Source organism: Schistocerca gregaria, chromosome 3, assembly GCF_023897955.1.
Source record: "Schistocerca gregaria isolate iqSchGreg1 chromosome 3, iqSchGreg1.2, whole genome shotgun sequence".
NCBI lineage: Eukaryota > Metazoa > Arthropoda > Insecta > Orthoptera > Acrididae > Schistocerca > Schistocerca gregaria.
Genome location: NC_064922.1, coordinates 753,248,298 through 753,265,716, shown reverse-complemented (window position 1 = coordinate 753,265,716; position 17,419 = coordinate 753,248,298). Strand labels below are relative to the sequence as shown.

Sequence of the window (17,419 nt, the reverse complement as noted above, 5' to 3'; positions counted from 1 at the left end):
ACTACACAAAATACATAGTAATATGCTGCAACAACCACTTTTGAATCATTAGAAGTTGCCTATTTGCAGCAGTACTTAATTTTTCTGCTTCAATGATTAAAAAAGTTATCTACTCATGTTTAAGTTGTTTTGATCTGAACCACAACTCTATAAAGGTCTACTCCCATTCTTGTATTTCACTCCCATGATTAACAAAAAGTGACATTTTTATATTTTATTTCAGCAACTGTACCAAGCAAAGCAACCACATACAATCAACTGGCAAAATATTATGGTTATTTGTACACATAAGTATTCATAGCTTACCGATAAATTTGCCTTAAATGTGGGATTCTCACATTCTTGATTCTCCTTGTGTTGTTGAAATTCTTCAATAAAATGAAAAACGTGGTGGCATGATCCACATACTAATACATCTAACTTTGAAATGTCATCCTGTGCCGCTGAAAGTGTCCAACAAAAAATAATTATTATGCTACATAGCATAACACTTTGACATGCTCAAAAAAGGATTATGATTGTGGGACTGTTTCTTGAAATTGTGCCAACCATTCAAATAAACAGAACAATAACACAATTGCATAAAATCAAATATGGCAGTCCAATAACATCACATCTCATTGAAATAAAACTGAAGTGATGGCCACAAAACAATTTGCTACACCATCCTTTAACTGGTTCACTAATTGGGTATAGCTAATGTGTAAAATTTGAGAATGATGTTCATTGCCTCAGAAAAAGCAATGAGTTGAAATTTGTTTATTTAATTCAACCTTACCTTTGTATTTCTCAATGTTGTCACATATTACACACTGACAATGAGATGGCAATTCACATTAACATCCCATTTCTTTCAATTCTTGAGTTAATATTTCTATAATTCATGGAATGTTCACTAAAGACAGGTTTCTTATAATGAAACACCCCTGTGAGGCACACCACACTGTATCTTACAGTATTAGTGACTTACTTACACACTGACTATGAGTGAGTTTTTTTAAAATCAATGTAATGACGCTGTCAACAAAGGAACATTACATAGATTCTAGAAGGACTTGCTCACAGACTCACATCATCCCAAAATAAAAGTTGAGTGATAAGACTCCAACACTAAAAGCAGAAAGAACACAAGAGAATTCAATCTCTTTGAAAATGATATAAATTTTACAGGGTAAAATTTATATTTTTTGTAATTAATGTTCAATATATGTTTGTAATATGTACCAAAATACTCATCAGAGGCTCATCCGTTATCTAATGCAGATATTTTAAATTTATCTTGCAAATGTTCTTCTTATAACTAAATGTCGATTAAATATGGTGCAAACTTGGTCATCGAACTACACTACCAATTAGTATCAGTATGTTACCACAATCTTTATTTCGCATTAAAAATCACTGGCTTTGCTAACTCCAAACCACCCTTATGAAACATCGTCTCAGTTATGTGACTGAATTTTTGATTTGCTGTCCGAGAGTTCACAGTTCATAATAACTGACGGAAAGTCATCGAGTAAAACAGAAGTGATTCCTGGTGTTCCCCAAACTAGTGTTATAGGCCCTTTGCTGTTCCTTATCTACATAAATGATTTGGGAGACAATCTGAGCAGCCGTCCTCAGTTGTTTGCAGATGATGCTGTCGTTTATCAAATAATAAAGTCATCAGAAGATCAAAACAAACTCCAAAATGATTTAGAAAAAATATCTGAATGGTGCAAAAAATGGCTGTTGACCCTAAATAAGGAAAAGTGTGAGGTCATCCACATGAGTGCTAAAAGGAACTCGTTAAACTTTGGTTACACAATAAATCAGTCTAATCTAAAAGCCGTAAATTCAACTAAATACCTAGGTATTACAATTACGAACAACTTAAATTGGAAGGAACACATAGAAAATGTTGTGAGGGAGGCTAACCAAAGGCTGCGTTTTATTGGCAGGACACTTAGAAAATGTAACAGACCTACTAAGGAGACTGCCTACACTACACTTGTCAGTCCTCTTTTAGAATACTGCTGCGCGGTGTGGGATCCTTACCAGATAGGACTGACAGAGTACGTTGAAAAAGTTCAAAGAAAGGCAGCATCTTTTGTATTATCGCAAAATATGGGAGAGAGTGTCACAGAAATGATACAGGATTTGGGCTGGAAATTGTTAAAAGAAAGGCATTTTTGTTGCGACGGTATCTTCTCACGAAATTCCAGTCACTAACTTTCTCCTCCAAATGCGAAAATATTTTGTTGACACCGACCTACATAGGGAGGAACGATCACCACGATAAAATAAGGGAAATCAGAGCTTGTACAGAAAGATATAGGTGTTCATTCTTTCCGCGCGCTATACAAGATTTGAATAATACAGAATTGTGAAGGTGGTTTAATGAACCCTATGCCAGGCACTTAAATGTGAGTTGCAGAGTATCCATGTAGATGTAGAACGTGACCTGGATACTGAGTGTCCCAGTAACACACAGTTTCTAGCTAGTGTTCTGAATTGAGTTATGAACATGTTTATTAGGCTGTAAAAATTAATGAAACACACATTCTCATTCGCCATAACCAAAGTAAAAATAATTACAAGTTATGAATTAGCTCTTATCCTAAGTTTAGGATGACAATTCATGAAATAACCAGTAGGAATTCCATCTGCATACAAGATAATGAATGTAGTTAACCTGAGATGCTTTAAGCTAAGATTGTTACTTGGGAACAATTTATCTACCTTTAAACCGGTCTGAGACTTCATGTGAACTATTAATAACAAAGGGATAGGGGCAGTATCTCCCCCCGCCCCCCTTTCCATGAAGAAACACCGTGACAACAGGTCTAGAATTGACATTATCAATACTATTATGAAGTATGTTGCAGCTTTGCAGTAATATATGATTATTTAATGTGGGACTCTGATGTCTTGCTTCTCACTAGAAAGAAGACATCTAAACCACACAGGAAACAGTGCAAGAAGTCTGGATGAAAGAAAGGATAAAGCGCAAAGCATAAAAAAACTCAATCAAGAATATAATATGTGACGGTTCTTGATTAATATACATGATGAAAGAATATTGTCACTATGGGAAATCGCTAATAGGGCAATAATAAAGTACTGTTAATTTTTGTTCAAAGAATATCTCATATATGCAACGAGATCCATTAAGTACCATGACTACTAAGGGAGACAGATAATAAATATGAGAAGAAGTATACATAACTAGAAGCATGTGCAATTTTTTAAAAAGTTTAAAAATGCAAAGCAATGAAAATGGAAGCATCTGTTACTATAGACCACATTATTTTACGCATAGATTGGGTATGATTATAAGAACAGTACTGATTATTTTCAATATTAACATTATAACTATGTTTTGTGTGAATTTCTCAAATACATACACAAATTTGTGTTTTAACAACTATTAAATTTGACATAAATATTGTAAATAGTAACGAGGAACTGACAGTACAATGTCGTCATTGGAAAATAATTTAAATTAAATAAAATTCTTTGAACATCATAAAAAATTGTACGTACCTCTGATAAGTTTCGGGTTTTTGTTTACTCCCGCCGGATCTCCTCCGTCCACTTCCATCTCATGTATATGTAGACACTAAACAGATCTTCAAAACTTACGCAATTCTGCAATGTATATTAAATTTCGTTATTTATGACGTTATTTAAATAATGGAGCACTGACAGAGTGTAACAAATATGTAACTATTACACAGTACACAACACCACCGACGTTTAAAATTGCCACTTCAAACACAGCATTTCCTGAAGAGAGATATATAAAGGCTCTGATGTATTTCAGTCACAAAAAGCTTTTCTCTCATAATGATAAACAGCAACACAAACAACAAAACAGTCACCATGTTTTCATCTTCTGTGAAACACACAAAGTTCTTTTCAAAATATTTCAAACCTTATTCGTACACACTATTGAAGATAGGAACATCACTGCCAATGCAACGCAGGGGAGACAAGATGGCAAAACGCAGTATAACGACCTCAAATTCTTCGAGCACAATTACACATCCAACTGAATATAAATTAGCATTTATATGGAAAATCACTTACTACAATATTGCCACAAACGGTCAATCCAAGTTAATTATTTAAAATCGACAAACAATCCCCATTTTTAATTGAACATCACTTCGTATTCCTGAACATTTGATACTGCGATCGCGTCGCACCGACTGCAGCGCCATCGTATCGTTTGGCGGGAAGCAATTTAGACGGCGATTTTAGGCAAATTATTAATTTAGCAGCCATATTATAAGAAGTCAAAGGTAGTTAGTGAAAAAAGTCATTCTATCAAACACCACAATTAAGCCTTGGTGACCTAATGGCGAAAGAAAGACGATAATCTAATATATCGATTGTTAAATTTCTTGTTATTCGAGTCAAGAGTTTCGCGTGGCCAGACGCTAGATAGAGCCACACCAACCATCTTGTATCGTGCCAAATAGTCCCGAGTCCGTGTTCAGGGATTTGTTGAGGCAGTGCTGTAAAGCATTTGTAACAGAACGTTAAGTTCATTATGAAAACTCCAATTTTCCTTCAGGTTTACTGTATAATATTATGAAACATAAAATAAAAAAATCCTGAAATTCTTAATTCCCTGTACCAAGGCATTTTTTAAAATGTTTGTGCCACAATATCACGTAAAAGCTTTTTGAGAGACAGTGATACAAAGTACACGTCCAGCTGAATTATAAGCTACTCGTACTACCTACCGGAAGAAATGGTAACACAATATATACCTTCTGACACCTATCGTGTGAACACAATAATGATCAGGGTGCAATTCACTAGTACGTTATGCTCTCGAGTTATAAAATAACATCCGTTAAAAATCTTTATTACAAGGAAAACTATGTAAATATTGGGTTGGGAAACTCATACTAAGAGGTAACTGCATAAGTTTCAACCAATAAGGTGAAAGACAAAATTATATAAATCTTGAATATTGTATTGCAGACTTACGCCCTTATAATGCAATACCAGTTATTTCCGAAATGCGTCGCTTCAGTCACTTCTGAGGGACACCTGTGATATAACATTAATAGCACTACCGCAACCTACAGACATTGCTCGAAGCAAAGCGAGCCGCCCTGAGGTTCGATATGCGCTTTGTGTTCTTTTCCGCCAAAGTGGCTATGCTCAGTACTTATTGCGTTGTCGTGTTGGTTGTTCATTGTTAGTGAGAAGTGCAACTCCGCTTCGCCAAGAGGAAGAATTACACACGGTTGTTACCGAATCAGTAGCGGATCAGTGCGGATCGTTTCGTGTGTAGTGATGCTTGTGCGTATGCTGCATCAAAAGTTTTTCAGTGATTGGTGCACCGAAAGGAGTTAGATTTGGAACGCCAATAATAGTACATTGTGAGATGGCTGAAGAAGAAGAAACCGGAAAGGAATATCGATGGGAAACGGGATATGAAAAGACTTGGTAAAGTATATTGTTTTCTTATTTCGGCGACATTATAACAAAACGTAAAGATACCCAAAGTTGTTTAAATAGGGTTTGTTACTTTAATTGCATATCTTGTGCTGTAGTTATCTAAGGAACTACATACAGAGCCATTGTAAACAAATAGTAAGTTCACCACTTGGGACTAACTACCGTAGCTTCGGTTTTTAAATTAAATATCAGTTTATCCATTTAGAGTACCGGATCACACTGTTGTTCTTCTTTGTAGCCTATATCATTATTAATTGGGTTAATGACACAGAGAATACACACACTGGCGTAGTTCTCTACACAAAAACAAAGTATTCACAGCAGGAGAACATACTGTAAGGAAAAATATTTTGATGTGCAGTTCAGACTTCTTGTAGACACCTATTTGAACAACCAAGTTTACTGAGAACTGCCACGCAATGACGTGCACTCTGCATGATTGTAATCAGATAATTGCCACACAATGACATGTACTCTGCTATGATTGTAATCAATCATTACATTCTGAAAACAATTAAGTCATAAACGCAATAGGCCTACTATTAGGAACACAAATTAAATCCATTGGATGAATAACTAAATTAAGTGAATGAGATCATAAGTATCAGTTAATAAACTTAAACCATGCTTTAAAGTTAGTGTTGGCCTAATTTATAAATCCACTTAGATAAATCATCATACCATATCTCATTATGAGTGTATAGTCACTGGGAAACGGTGATTATTTTAGGAACCTGTTGACACACATCTTATGAAGCTGTTTTCTATATTTTTTAAAAAAATAAATAAATAAAAATAAAAAACAGTGTGAATATGGATGGAGAGTCACTGAGCAGCAGCCATGTACCCTTAAAAGTAAACACAGCTACCATACATACTCTTTTCCCACATCTAGAAAAGCACACACACACATTCATAAATGCCCACCATGCTTTGCCACTATCATCCCCAGGGGCTGAGGCCCAACTGAAGTAAGTAGTGGTCCCAGTCTAGGAGGACAATGGTAATGTAGAAAGGGTGGAGAGGGGGAGGGATAGCAGAGAAGGGGTGGGGGGCAGGTGCTGTAGAGCTGCCTGTAGGAATGTGCAGAGATGTGGTAGGACAAATTGAGTAAATAAATGGGCTGCTAGGTGCAACATCAGGAAAACTGAAGAGGGGGGGGGCAGAGAAAGGGAAATAACTGTGTTGTTGCACTAAGGTGACAGAACGGTTGGTGTAGTGGGAGCAGGGAAGGGTATAGACAAAGGTAGAGAACAGGAACTAGTGCAAGTTGAGGCCAGGGGCTTAGAGGAACTAAGGAACAGTTGCAAGGAGAGCTCCCACCTGTGCAGTTGATAAAAGCATGCATTGGGACGAATTCAGGTGCCACAAGCTGTGAGACAGTTGTTGAAGTTAAGAACACCGTGTTGCTTGGTGCACTTGGCGGCTGGGTGGGCTGCATATTTTTTCCCAGTGTGCTGGTGGCCACTCGTGCTGCCAGGCAGCTTGTTAGTGGTCTTACTGAAGTAGAATGCCGCACAGTGGCTGCAATTAAGTTGGTAGACCACATGGGTGCTTTCACAAATGGTCCTAACCATGAGAGGTTGGAAGTGTCTGCGACATGACTGGAGTACATGACAGTGGGTGGAGACACAGGACAGATTGGCATCTGTAGTAGGATCAGCATCAGCAAAAGAGTATCAGTGATGGTTGCAGTGGTTTGGCACAGCTGCTTTGTTTGTATGTACTTCAGCCAATCATGTAATGCGATTTTGTGTAAGTTATGTCTCTGTGGCAATGCATCATTGTTGTCACAGTTCTATAGATGATTATTATGTTGCCTGGAGCCATTTGCGCTTTGCAAAACCACTGCCAGCTGTCAGGATTTTCTTTCACTGGCTCTACGATAAGTATGCCCTCCTTTAAAGGAATGTGAGCCATTAAGCAGGAGGTTAGTAGCAGAGACGGAATACGAACAGACAGTGATATTGCTTAGGTTGGATGGTTGGCACAATACCATTGTGGGTTGTTGGGTATTCTGTAATGTGTCTGATTCTACCCACCCGCTTTGATCCATAATATCATCAACATGGCAGAAAGCGCTAATTTCAGCTTTTCCAATATGTTGACTATGACGTCACTACATAAACACGCCAACAAATGCGAAAACACATATATAAATGACACAGTAACATCTCTCTCCAAAAATAAAATTAAACTAATGGGACAACTGCAGGAAATTGGGGGGTCTAGGGCGGGGGCAAGCTGAATGTACAACAATAAAAATTACCACATGATCCCAAAACAAACAATATCCCCCAAAAAAAATCAAAATTTCAGCATTCCGCTACACCAACAAAAACCACAGAAATCAGACGTTTCCCTGACCTATATAGTTCAACTGAGCTATGGAATTAGACATTTCCATTGATCTATATACCTTTACTGCAGCTGTTGTTATCAAAAAACCAACATCTACAACTGCAAAAAATGGAATTGAACATTTCTCGTGATCTATATAGTTCACCCACAATTGTCAAACCAAAAGCAGATACCAACTACGAAAAGTTGGACCAAAACCCTAACACCTCAACAACCCAAAAATCATACATCACATCAGTTAAAATGCACTCAACGTACCATAATGCACAAAAAATCATAATTACTGTAGAATAAACACAAAACAAAAATTACTTACTAACAGCAGCATCCATCAATACGATCTAGAATGGCCACCACACACACACACACACACACACACACACACACACACACACACACACACACACAGAAAACTACTAAACTATCCACTTCTACCACCCGTAAACCAACCAACAACCATCAGTGATGTTACAACTGTCACAACTAAACTTCAAATAAACCGAATACAAAGTGTTACACTCAGCACATACACCATGTGGGGGAACCATCAAATGCAACAGCATCTCATCTACAAACACAAGCAACTCAAAAACTCTGCACCATACTGACGTCACACACCACAACACCATTACGTCACATGTCAAAGCGGACGAGTGTAATTGGATGTTTCCGTTGAGCTGGTTGTTGTTATACCACTCTGAATTTTTCAGTGCTTGAATATGGATTGATTGCTGCTCATCACATAGAGGAGGCATTGAGCAGCAGATAGACATATTTAAAAGTAGGCTGTTGTATGTTGCTTAGCTTAGCAGTGGTGAAGGTTAGGCATCATACAAAAGCTTTCAGTTTTGGTTATGCCACAGACAACTGTGGAAAATGCTTATTCGCTTGTGGATTCAGTCTGCAGACTGGATTTCATCTTGTTATATTGCTGCAAAATCTATGTGTAGAATGACTTTCCATCCCTAAATTTCTCTTTCTCCTTCTGTGTCTCAAAATATTTAGCCTTCTCTCTCTCTCTCTCTCTCTCTCTCTCTCTCTCTCTCTCTCTCTCTCTCTCAATACAAAATGACTGACTTTAAATAAAGATAAGTGTTCTGAATCTCAAAGTTTTCAATGGAACTCTGTGTTTCCACTGCTTACGATGCCCACCAACTTTCTTTCAGCTGATGTTTTCTCAGCATTATAGTCTTCAGGATTTACTTTTTCACTGATTATTTGCTCTGACTATGGAAAGTACTGGTTGAAATATCAACAGTTATGAAAAGGATAGATTGATGCTCACCTAAAGATGATATATTGAGCTGCAGTCAGACTCAATGAAAAGACAGTTACACATCAAAAGTAAAACACATGTGCATATGTGCATGTCTTCCTTTCTTGTCTGAAGAAGGGCTTGAGCGAAAGTTTAGTGTGTAACAGCCTTTTCAGTGTGCCTGTCTGCAGCTCAACATGGCATTTTTATGATGAATAGGCTAGCCCTCATAGTTGGTGACTTTATCTGCTTGTGTTGTTCATCCCATCGGACATCGGTACTAATGAATGTGACAGTGGAATGTACAGTTCTTAGTCCCAGTCCATATTCTCACTCATTGATGATAAATCCAACAGTCCCTCAAAGAGAAGCTGATACGATTTGCTTATACTGTGTCAACAGATACCTCAGTTTATTTTCTACAACACTGCTGCTGGTGTTAAGCACAGCAATGCTTTTCATCTTTAATGTGGCATTTTTATAGTTAACACTTCACATGTTCTAGAGGCACTTCTCTACTTACAAAAAGTGATAACTTCAGACATCTTCTTGTCTTGTCCCCTCAATTGTTTAGGCAATACAATGTCTACGCTCTACTACAGAATGTGTGACAAAACATGAACAGTAGAGTCATACAAAATAATGTTTCCTTTTACCTGTTCATTTGCACAGCCACAGATAGCAGTTTTTGTGTTTGCAGCATGTTGTATACTTTGATAGTCCAGCAGCAACTACAGAAAATGTTTCAAGGTTTGTTGCAACGCATGTTCCGAATGCAGTGTAAGCACAGCATTGTGTACTCCTATCAAGATGCTATCCAATACATTCAACTGATCTTCCACACCCTTTGCTGTGTGCGACAGAAATACAGTATTGTTGGCAAATCTTAGAGTTTTTATTTACTTATTTTTTTTGCCTAAATTTCTACATTCTTTTGTGAATAATTTGTGTTAGTTTTTTGCAACCGTGACTTATTAAATTGATAGTTTTGTAATATACACATTTGTCAGGGTGTTTCACCTGTCTCATGTAGGTTACATACCAAGTGGAATAATGATGTGATGGGTGGTTCTCCCAAAGATCACAGTAATGCTGAAGTACTATTGTCTTTCTAGATGCTTTGTTTTGATTTAGACCTTCCAGTATTCTGTCAAATTCTTCACATTGTATAATCACATCTCTATGATTTTCATCTATGTCCTCTTTCTTGTTCCTGACATTATTTCCAAGTTTATTTCAGTTGCAAATTAGTAATGAGTGAATGCTCGTCAAATTTCTAACTGGAATATAATAATTCTGTGGATGACAAGTGATGGAAGGGGGCCAGGTGATGTTACCAGTGTGCCAATGTGTGCAGCCAGCCACACTTGACAAGGCTCTGCAGATACCAACAAAACAAGCAATACACCAAGGATGTGGCACTCTAGAAAGAACTGCTGTTGGCTGTACCACAGCACACAACTTATTGAATATTTGACCCTGTAACTGGGCTGTATAGTTGTCAGTGTGTTAAGCATGTGAATGCAAGTGTATTAATATCGCTACTTGGGAAATATAATAACAAATGACAACAGAAGAATAATGAATGTTAAAAAAACACGCAAGACTTAACAAGCCTTCAGAAGTAAGAGTATGTATTAACAAACAACCATCTTGGCGTAGAAACCAGAAAGAAATTCAGTTTATTTATTTGTAGCATTTTAGGCTATGATTGTGAAGATTGGATGCTGGAAAAACAAGAAACAAAAAAATTAAAAGTGTTAGAGCTATTGATCGGAGAAGAACCATAAAAATGTGTGGGCTGAAATAAAATGTAATGACCAAATACTAAAAGAAATTAAAGAGAAAAGGGTGCTGATTAACATGATGCATAAACAAAAAATTAATTAGTTGGGTGCCTAACTTGGCATAGCAGCTTCATAAAAATCATCTTAGTGGGAAAAATACCGTTGAAAAATCAAGGCACTTCCAGAATAGCCATATTACCAGTGGAATGAACTACACACCACATCCAAATGGTACAGTGGGCATCGGACATAGAAGGATGGCTGAATAAACAAGGTGTTGCCTTTAGTATCTTATTGTGAAACATGTTGTATCCTTCTTGGTCAGTTCACTTTTCCTCACCTTCATGTGTTTGGCAAATTACTCTTTTTTTTTTTTTTGTATAGTGGTTGAAATCATACTGTGCTCTCATACTGCTCCTTCTTCCAGTTTCATCTTGGATTTTTTCACCATTTTTTCTTTCAACACCTTTTTTCTGCAGGTCTTCCATGAACAACAATTTTCCTTTTGTATACACAATTGCTTTAGAGTATTAGATGGTTCTTCCATTTTTATCTAATTATATTACAGATACCTTTCCCAAATTCAGTGTGTCTTTTTTTTCCCCCATATGTAAATCCTACAATTTCTGCATATTGTCAGAGTTTAGTGCTCATAAAGAAGTTTCTTGTTTTCCTGTCTGCATCTCATGATTTTGATTTATTGCCAGGTATTCATCCAGGCATTGGTGTGATATTTTGGAAAGCTCTCTTGTTGCCATACTCAGGCAACTTCAATGATTGAATGTCATGTGCTGACCTTGAGTAGAAAATAGTCAGCCTTCAGGACTGCCTGGGGTTAGTAATACATTAATTTGCCAAAATATCACACCATATGGTTAAATGCCAAAGAACATTTCGAAATCGTAATTTTACTTTTACCAAGGAATGCAATAGCTAATTGCAGTAATTGAGACCTGTCTGCTATAGGTCTACTCTTCATGATCTCAATTTTTTTCTATTTTATTCTTGTCTTTCTGGCGAAAGCACTTTATCCTTCAGCTCAACAATCTTACATGAAAAGTATTGACGCTTTTGAGCATTAAGGTATTAGGCTGGCAACAGCAGCTTTTAAGGCCAGTGTTATTCCCAGTCTTTGTGTGCCAAAGCTGATAAGCCACCATAGGCCATCATATGGCTTCTCTTCTTAATGCACCAAGCAGACAGCATCATGTCATCCCCTTAGCCATCAGCTTTTCATACCATTGCCCACCCCCAAAATGGCTGATATTTTGTGAGTTATATGTAATTTACAAGACTACTCGGGATCCATGGAATGCATGAATAATTGCAGTAAGGTTTGGATAAAATGCCTTCTCTTAACTACGAGTGTAACCATTCATTGCCTTGGTGGTTGTTGAGGAGATCCAGATTTTTTGTTAACAGTTGTAGAGTACTGAATGAAAAATACTCCTGAACAGTTTTTTAAATCTCAGCTTACTTTAATTTTATGTTAGCGTTACTGTCATGTTGTACACATTTTTGGATCTGCACTGCTGATTCCTGAATCTGCCCAGCTGTTTTAGCTGGTGTGCTGCCGAAGTTCACTTAGTGCTGCATGAAATTTTGGGGGCCCTGGAACTTTTCCGAGGAATTCCCTGAATGCTGTTGTTCTTGATGTGGCCTTCGGTCCAAAGACTGGTTTGATGCAGCTCTCCAAGCTACTCTATCCTGTGCAAGCCTCTTCATATCCGAGTAATGACTACAACCTACATCCTTCTGAATCTGGTTAATGTATTCGGCTCTTGGTCTCCTTTTACAGTTTTTACCCTTCATGCTTCTCTACATTACTACACTGCTGATCCCTTGATGCCTCAGAACGTATCCTACCAGCCGATCCCTTCTTCTAGTCAAGTTGCACCACAAATTCATCTTCTCACTATTTCTATTCAGTACCTCCTCATAAGTTACGTGATCTACCCATCTAATCTTAAGCATTCTTCTGTAGCACCACATTTTGAGAACATCAATTCTCTTTGTGTCTGAACTATTTATCGTCCATGTTTCACTGCCATGCATGGCTACACTCCATACAAATACTTTTAGGGAATACTTCCTGCCATTTAATCTATACTCGATGTTAACAAACTTCTGTTATTCAGAAACACTTTCCTTGCCATAGCCAGTCTACATTTTATGTCCTCTATACTTCGACCATCATCAGTTGTTTAGCTCCCCAAGTAGCAAAATTCATCTTCTATTTTAAGTGTCTCTTTTCCTATCATAATTCCGTCAGTAGCACCTTCCATTATCCTCATTTTGCTTCTGTTGATGTTCATCTTATACCCGCTTTTCAAGACACTGACCATTCCGTTCAGCTGCTCTTCCAAGTCCTTTGCTGTCTCTGACAGAATTACAGTGTCATCGGCAAACCTCAAAGTTTTTATTTCTTCTGCATAGATTTTTATTCCTACTCCAAATTTTTCTTTTTGCTTCCCTTTCATGCCCCCCCAACTCTTATATTACCATCTGGTATCTGTACAAATTGTAAATAGTCTTTTGCTCCTTGTATTTGACTCCTGCCACATTCAGAATTTGAAAGAGAGTATCCCAGTCAACATTGTCAAAAGCTTTCTGTAAGTCTACAAATGCTAGCAATGTGGGTTTGCCTTTCGTTAACCTAACTTGTAAGGGTCACTATTGCTTTACGTGTTCCGGCATTTCTACAGAACCGAACTGATCTTCCCTGATCTGGACTTCTACCAGTTTTTCCATTCATCTGTAAAGAATTTGTGTCAGAATTTTACAGCCGTGACTTATTAAACTGATAGTTCGGTAATTTTCACATCAGTCAACTCCTGCTTTCTTTGGAATTGGATTTATTATATTCTCCTTGAAGTCTGAGGGAATTTCGCCTGTCTCATACATCTTGCTCACCAGATGGTAGAGTTTAGTCAGGACTGGCTCTCCCAAGGCTATCAGTAGTTCTTATGGAACATTGTCTACTCCCAGGGCCTTGTTTTGGCTTAGGTCTTTCAGTGCTCTGTCAAACTCTTCACGCAGTATCATATCTCCAATTTCATCTTCATCTACATCCTCTTCCATTTTTATAATATTGCCCTCAAGTACATCACCCTTTTATAGACCCTCTATATACGCCTTCCACCTTTCTGCTTTCTCTTCTTTGCTTATAACTGGGTTTCCATCTGAGCTCTTGATATTCACACAAGCGGTTCTCTTTTTTCCTAAAGTCTCTTTAATTTCCCTGTAGGGAGTATCTATCTTACCCCTAGTGAGATAAGCCTCTACATCCATTTGTCCTCTAGCCATCCCAGCTTAGCCATTTTGCACTTCCTGTCGATCTCATTTTTGAGAAGTTTGCCTCAGAACATGTCCTACCAACTGGTCCCTTCTTCTTGTCAAGTTGTGCCACAAACTCCTCCCCAATTCTATTCAATACCTCCTCATTAGTTATGTGATCTACCCATCTAATCTTCAGCATTCTTCTGTAGCACCACTTTTTGAAAGCTTCTATTCTCTTCAGGTCCAAACTATTTATTGTCCATGTTTCACTTCCATACATGGCTACACTCCATACAAATACTTTCAGAAAAGACTTCCTCACACTTAAATCTATATTCGATCTTAACAAATTTCTCTTCTTCAGAAACGCTTTATTTGCCATTGCCAATCTACATTTTATATCCTCTCTACTTCGACCATCATCAGTTGTTTAGCTCCCCAAATAGCAGAGTTCATCTTCTACTTTTAGTGTCTCATTTCCTAATCTAGTTCTCTCACCATCACCCGACTTAATTAGACTACATTCCATTATCCTCGATTTGTTTTTGTTGATATTAATCTTATATCCTCCTTACAAGACACTGGGGTCATTCCATATCAAATCACCCAATAAAAAGTAAATTTTACACCCACCTCCTTAGATTTTCGTGAAATTTGGCTCAAATGGTTCTAATACCATCCTGACAACACCTGCAAATTTTTTTTGCTGTATCTCTTATAGGTTTTTTTTATAAATTTTTAAAGTTTTTATGTTTTGCGTTTTCCGAACCTTCGGAAATGGTAAATTTCATTTGTATTCAAAACTTTAAAATTGCTTATCTTAAAAACTCTTTTAGATAACATCATGAATTTTTGCAGCAAGTTTATTTATTATACACATTTGAAGATAAAAATGATACTATTAAAATATATTAATATTTTCTATGAAAAGAATATATAGGCTTATGTAATATTTTTCCCCCCCAAATGTTTTTTTTTATAAGAATTGCAATATCTAGAGTCTCAGATCTGATAGAGTGCTGAAATTTGTTTTACTTTACTCTTAAAAATATAGGCCTCTTGATAAAACAAAATAATAATGGCTTTTTAACATGTTTATTAATAATAGTAGTTTACTTTAGAATTATGTACAAAGATAGTGTACTTAGGACACTTATGTATAACCCAACTGATTGCTTGAAACATTGAATTTTTTGAGTAATTTTGGCTTTTTAATAAACATTAATGCTTATTGAAACTGGTTTTCCACGTCATCCAAGAGCTTTCAGTTCTTTTGATACAGTCTTTTTTGAAGTAATAAATTCTTCCAATGCTGCTTGATTGAGGTGTGTCTACCACACAGACTATGTGCTCCAAAAGCACTATGCAAGAATCTTCTCTTTCAGGCCAATAAAATGATACACCTGGTCCAGAAGGATGTAGAAACAGAATTTCTGCATCTTCTTCATCATTGAATATTGTTTTTACCAGTCCAAAGTAGGGTCGAGGCCCCAGTTATTTATTATTAAGGGCAATTCGAGATACATAACATTTTTAGTATAAGAAGAAAGTATGCAAATTACTTCAAAAAATCTTATCTATTGCTTCAAAGTCTACAAATTACAACCATGTAAAAACAAATATTCTAAGTTATTTAACAAAAGCAGAAAAAAATATTGAAAAATAAATGAGAGCAGTGCCCATCTAAAAATATTACTACAGGCCGGGGAATTTCAGCTTCTTTCAAGAACGGATCAAATACATTTGTTATACACTCAAAAAAACTTTCACCTGTCATCCACCCATTTTCTGTTTTTCCAATGCCCCAGTTTGGAGGAACTGCTTTCACCAATGATGCTGGAATCCTTGGATATTTGAACAGTGTTAAGGGAGGAGCAAATTTTCCAACAGCATTCACAGCAAACAATGTAGTAACGTTATCTTTGTCAGAGTTACATGACTCATCATAAACATGATGGCCACGAGGACCTATGATTAATTCCCCTTAAGGAGCCAGAAAAAAGAAGTTTCATCCATATTAAAAATTCTATTTGGGTCATTTAGCACATCCACATCATTTAAAGTGTTGGATACTTCGTGAAACCAGTTTCTTATTTTCTCTTCTGTAACAGAACCTCTAGCCCTATTGACATATTCTGCATGTTTTTGTGACAGACCCTTGTGTCTCTTAAGAAATCCATAATACCACTTTTTTTTCCAGGTCGATTGTTAGTAAATGTAGCCTTACAACTTTCCATATCTGCACTCTCAATAAGTTTTTGCACAGATGCACAGAGATTTTCTTTAGTAACTGGAAATCCCATGCTAGAACAGTCCAAAACCCAGTCCACCAATTTTTTTTCAATTTTTTCTCCTAAGACAGAATGTGGACCACAGTGCCCTGTAGATTGTTTTGGAGATACACCAGAAATTTTGTTTCTTAATGTTGTCCTTGGAACTTTGTACAACTTGCTTGCAGTAGCAACCTTCATTCCCTCATCAATAGCCTTTAGAGCATCTTTAACTTTGCTGGGAGAATACTGAAACTTCTTATTCTGCGGTTGACTCATTTTTCCTATAAATAATGCACAAAGATGGAGTTAAAGAATGTTGCATATTTGAATAGTGCCTATTGCATATTTTGTATCTTACAAGCATAGGTAAATTAGTATGATATGCCAACACAATACTAACAATGAGGTATATATTGATATAAAAATACCCAAAATATTTTAATAAGCCTATTTAAATAAAATTAGCCTAGTGTAATGTAGGACAGAACACTAATATTGATGTTTTTGTACCAGTTTTTAGAAGTGGCCAAAACATGACATATATATGTCTCCACTTACGGCCACATGCATGGCCATAACACGGAACCAGGGCTAAATATGGATCTGTTAATGGCCGCATACTTGTGATAACATGTTTTTAGGCTGAGTGATATAAAACTTAAAAGAAATGAAAATATAATGTCTTATCTTACCTCTGAACAGATTAAGTCTCTTCTGATGTTTTATTTAAACATGTAAAAAATAATAATAAAAAAAAACAGATCATGTGTTGCTTAAAGAAAATTTCTGCAAAACCCAACTTCTGCAACACTGATAATTTCACAAAATGGTGTCTCCAAACAATAATAGACAAAATAATGATTATGTATACAAATAAATAGAGCCTTTCACAGTTTATAATAATCTATAGTAGAACTGGCTGGTATTCCAGAGAAGCTTAAAAATTAACCTTTGAGATCAAGGTGGCCATAAGTGGGTTAGTGGCCAAAACTAGAGCCTGCACCTTA

At 36.7% G+C, this 17,419-nt stretch overlaps 2 protein-coding genes across 6 annotated transcripts in view; one reads left to right on the top strand and one right to left on the bottom strand.

Annotated features, from left to right (window-relative positions):
• Positions 1–5,134, bottom strand: part of LOC126353925 (uncharacterized) — a 142,816-nt gene extending 137,682 nt beyond the window's left edge. Inside the window, exons 1-3 of one of the 5 annotated variants that reach the window (XM_050003178.1) lie at positions 4,981–5,134; positions 3,523–3,627; positions 307–443 (exon numbers count right to left, since the gene is read on the bottom strand). In XM_050003178.1, coding sequence (XP_049859135.1) covers positions 307–443; positions 3,523–3,580 — 195 coding nt within the window. In that variant the 5' untranslated portion in view covers positions 3,581–3,627; positions 4,981–5,134. The other 4 variants (XM_050003181.1, XM_050003176.1, XM_050003180.1 and 1 more) reach the window with 4 other exon arrangements.
• A 228-nt stretch (positions 5,135–5,362) lies between these two features.
• Positions 5,363–17,419, top strand: part of LOC126353928 (general transcription factor IIH subunit 2) — a 105,847-nt gene continuing 93,790 nt past the window's right edge. The window contains exon 1 of the mRNA XM_050003186.1: positions 5,363–5,445. Within this exon, the coding sequence (XP_049859143.1) occupies positions 5,384–5,445 (62 nt within the window). The 5' untranslated portion in view covers positions 5,363–5,383. The remainder of the gene's footprint in view (positions 5,446–17,419) is intronic.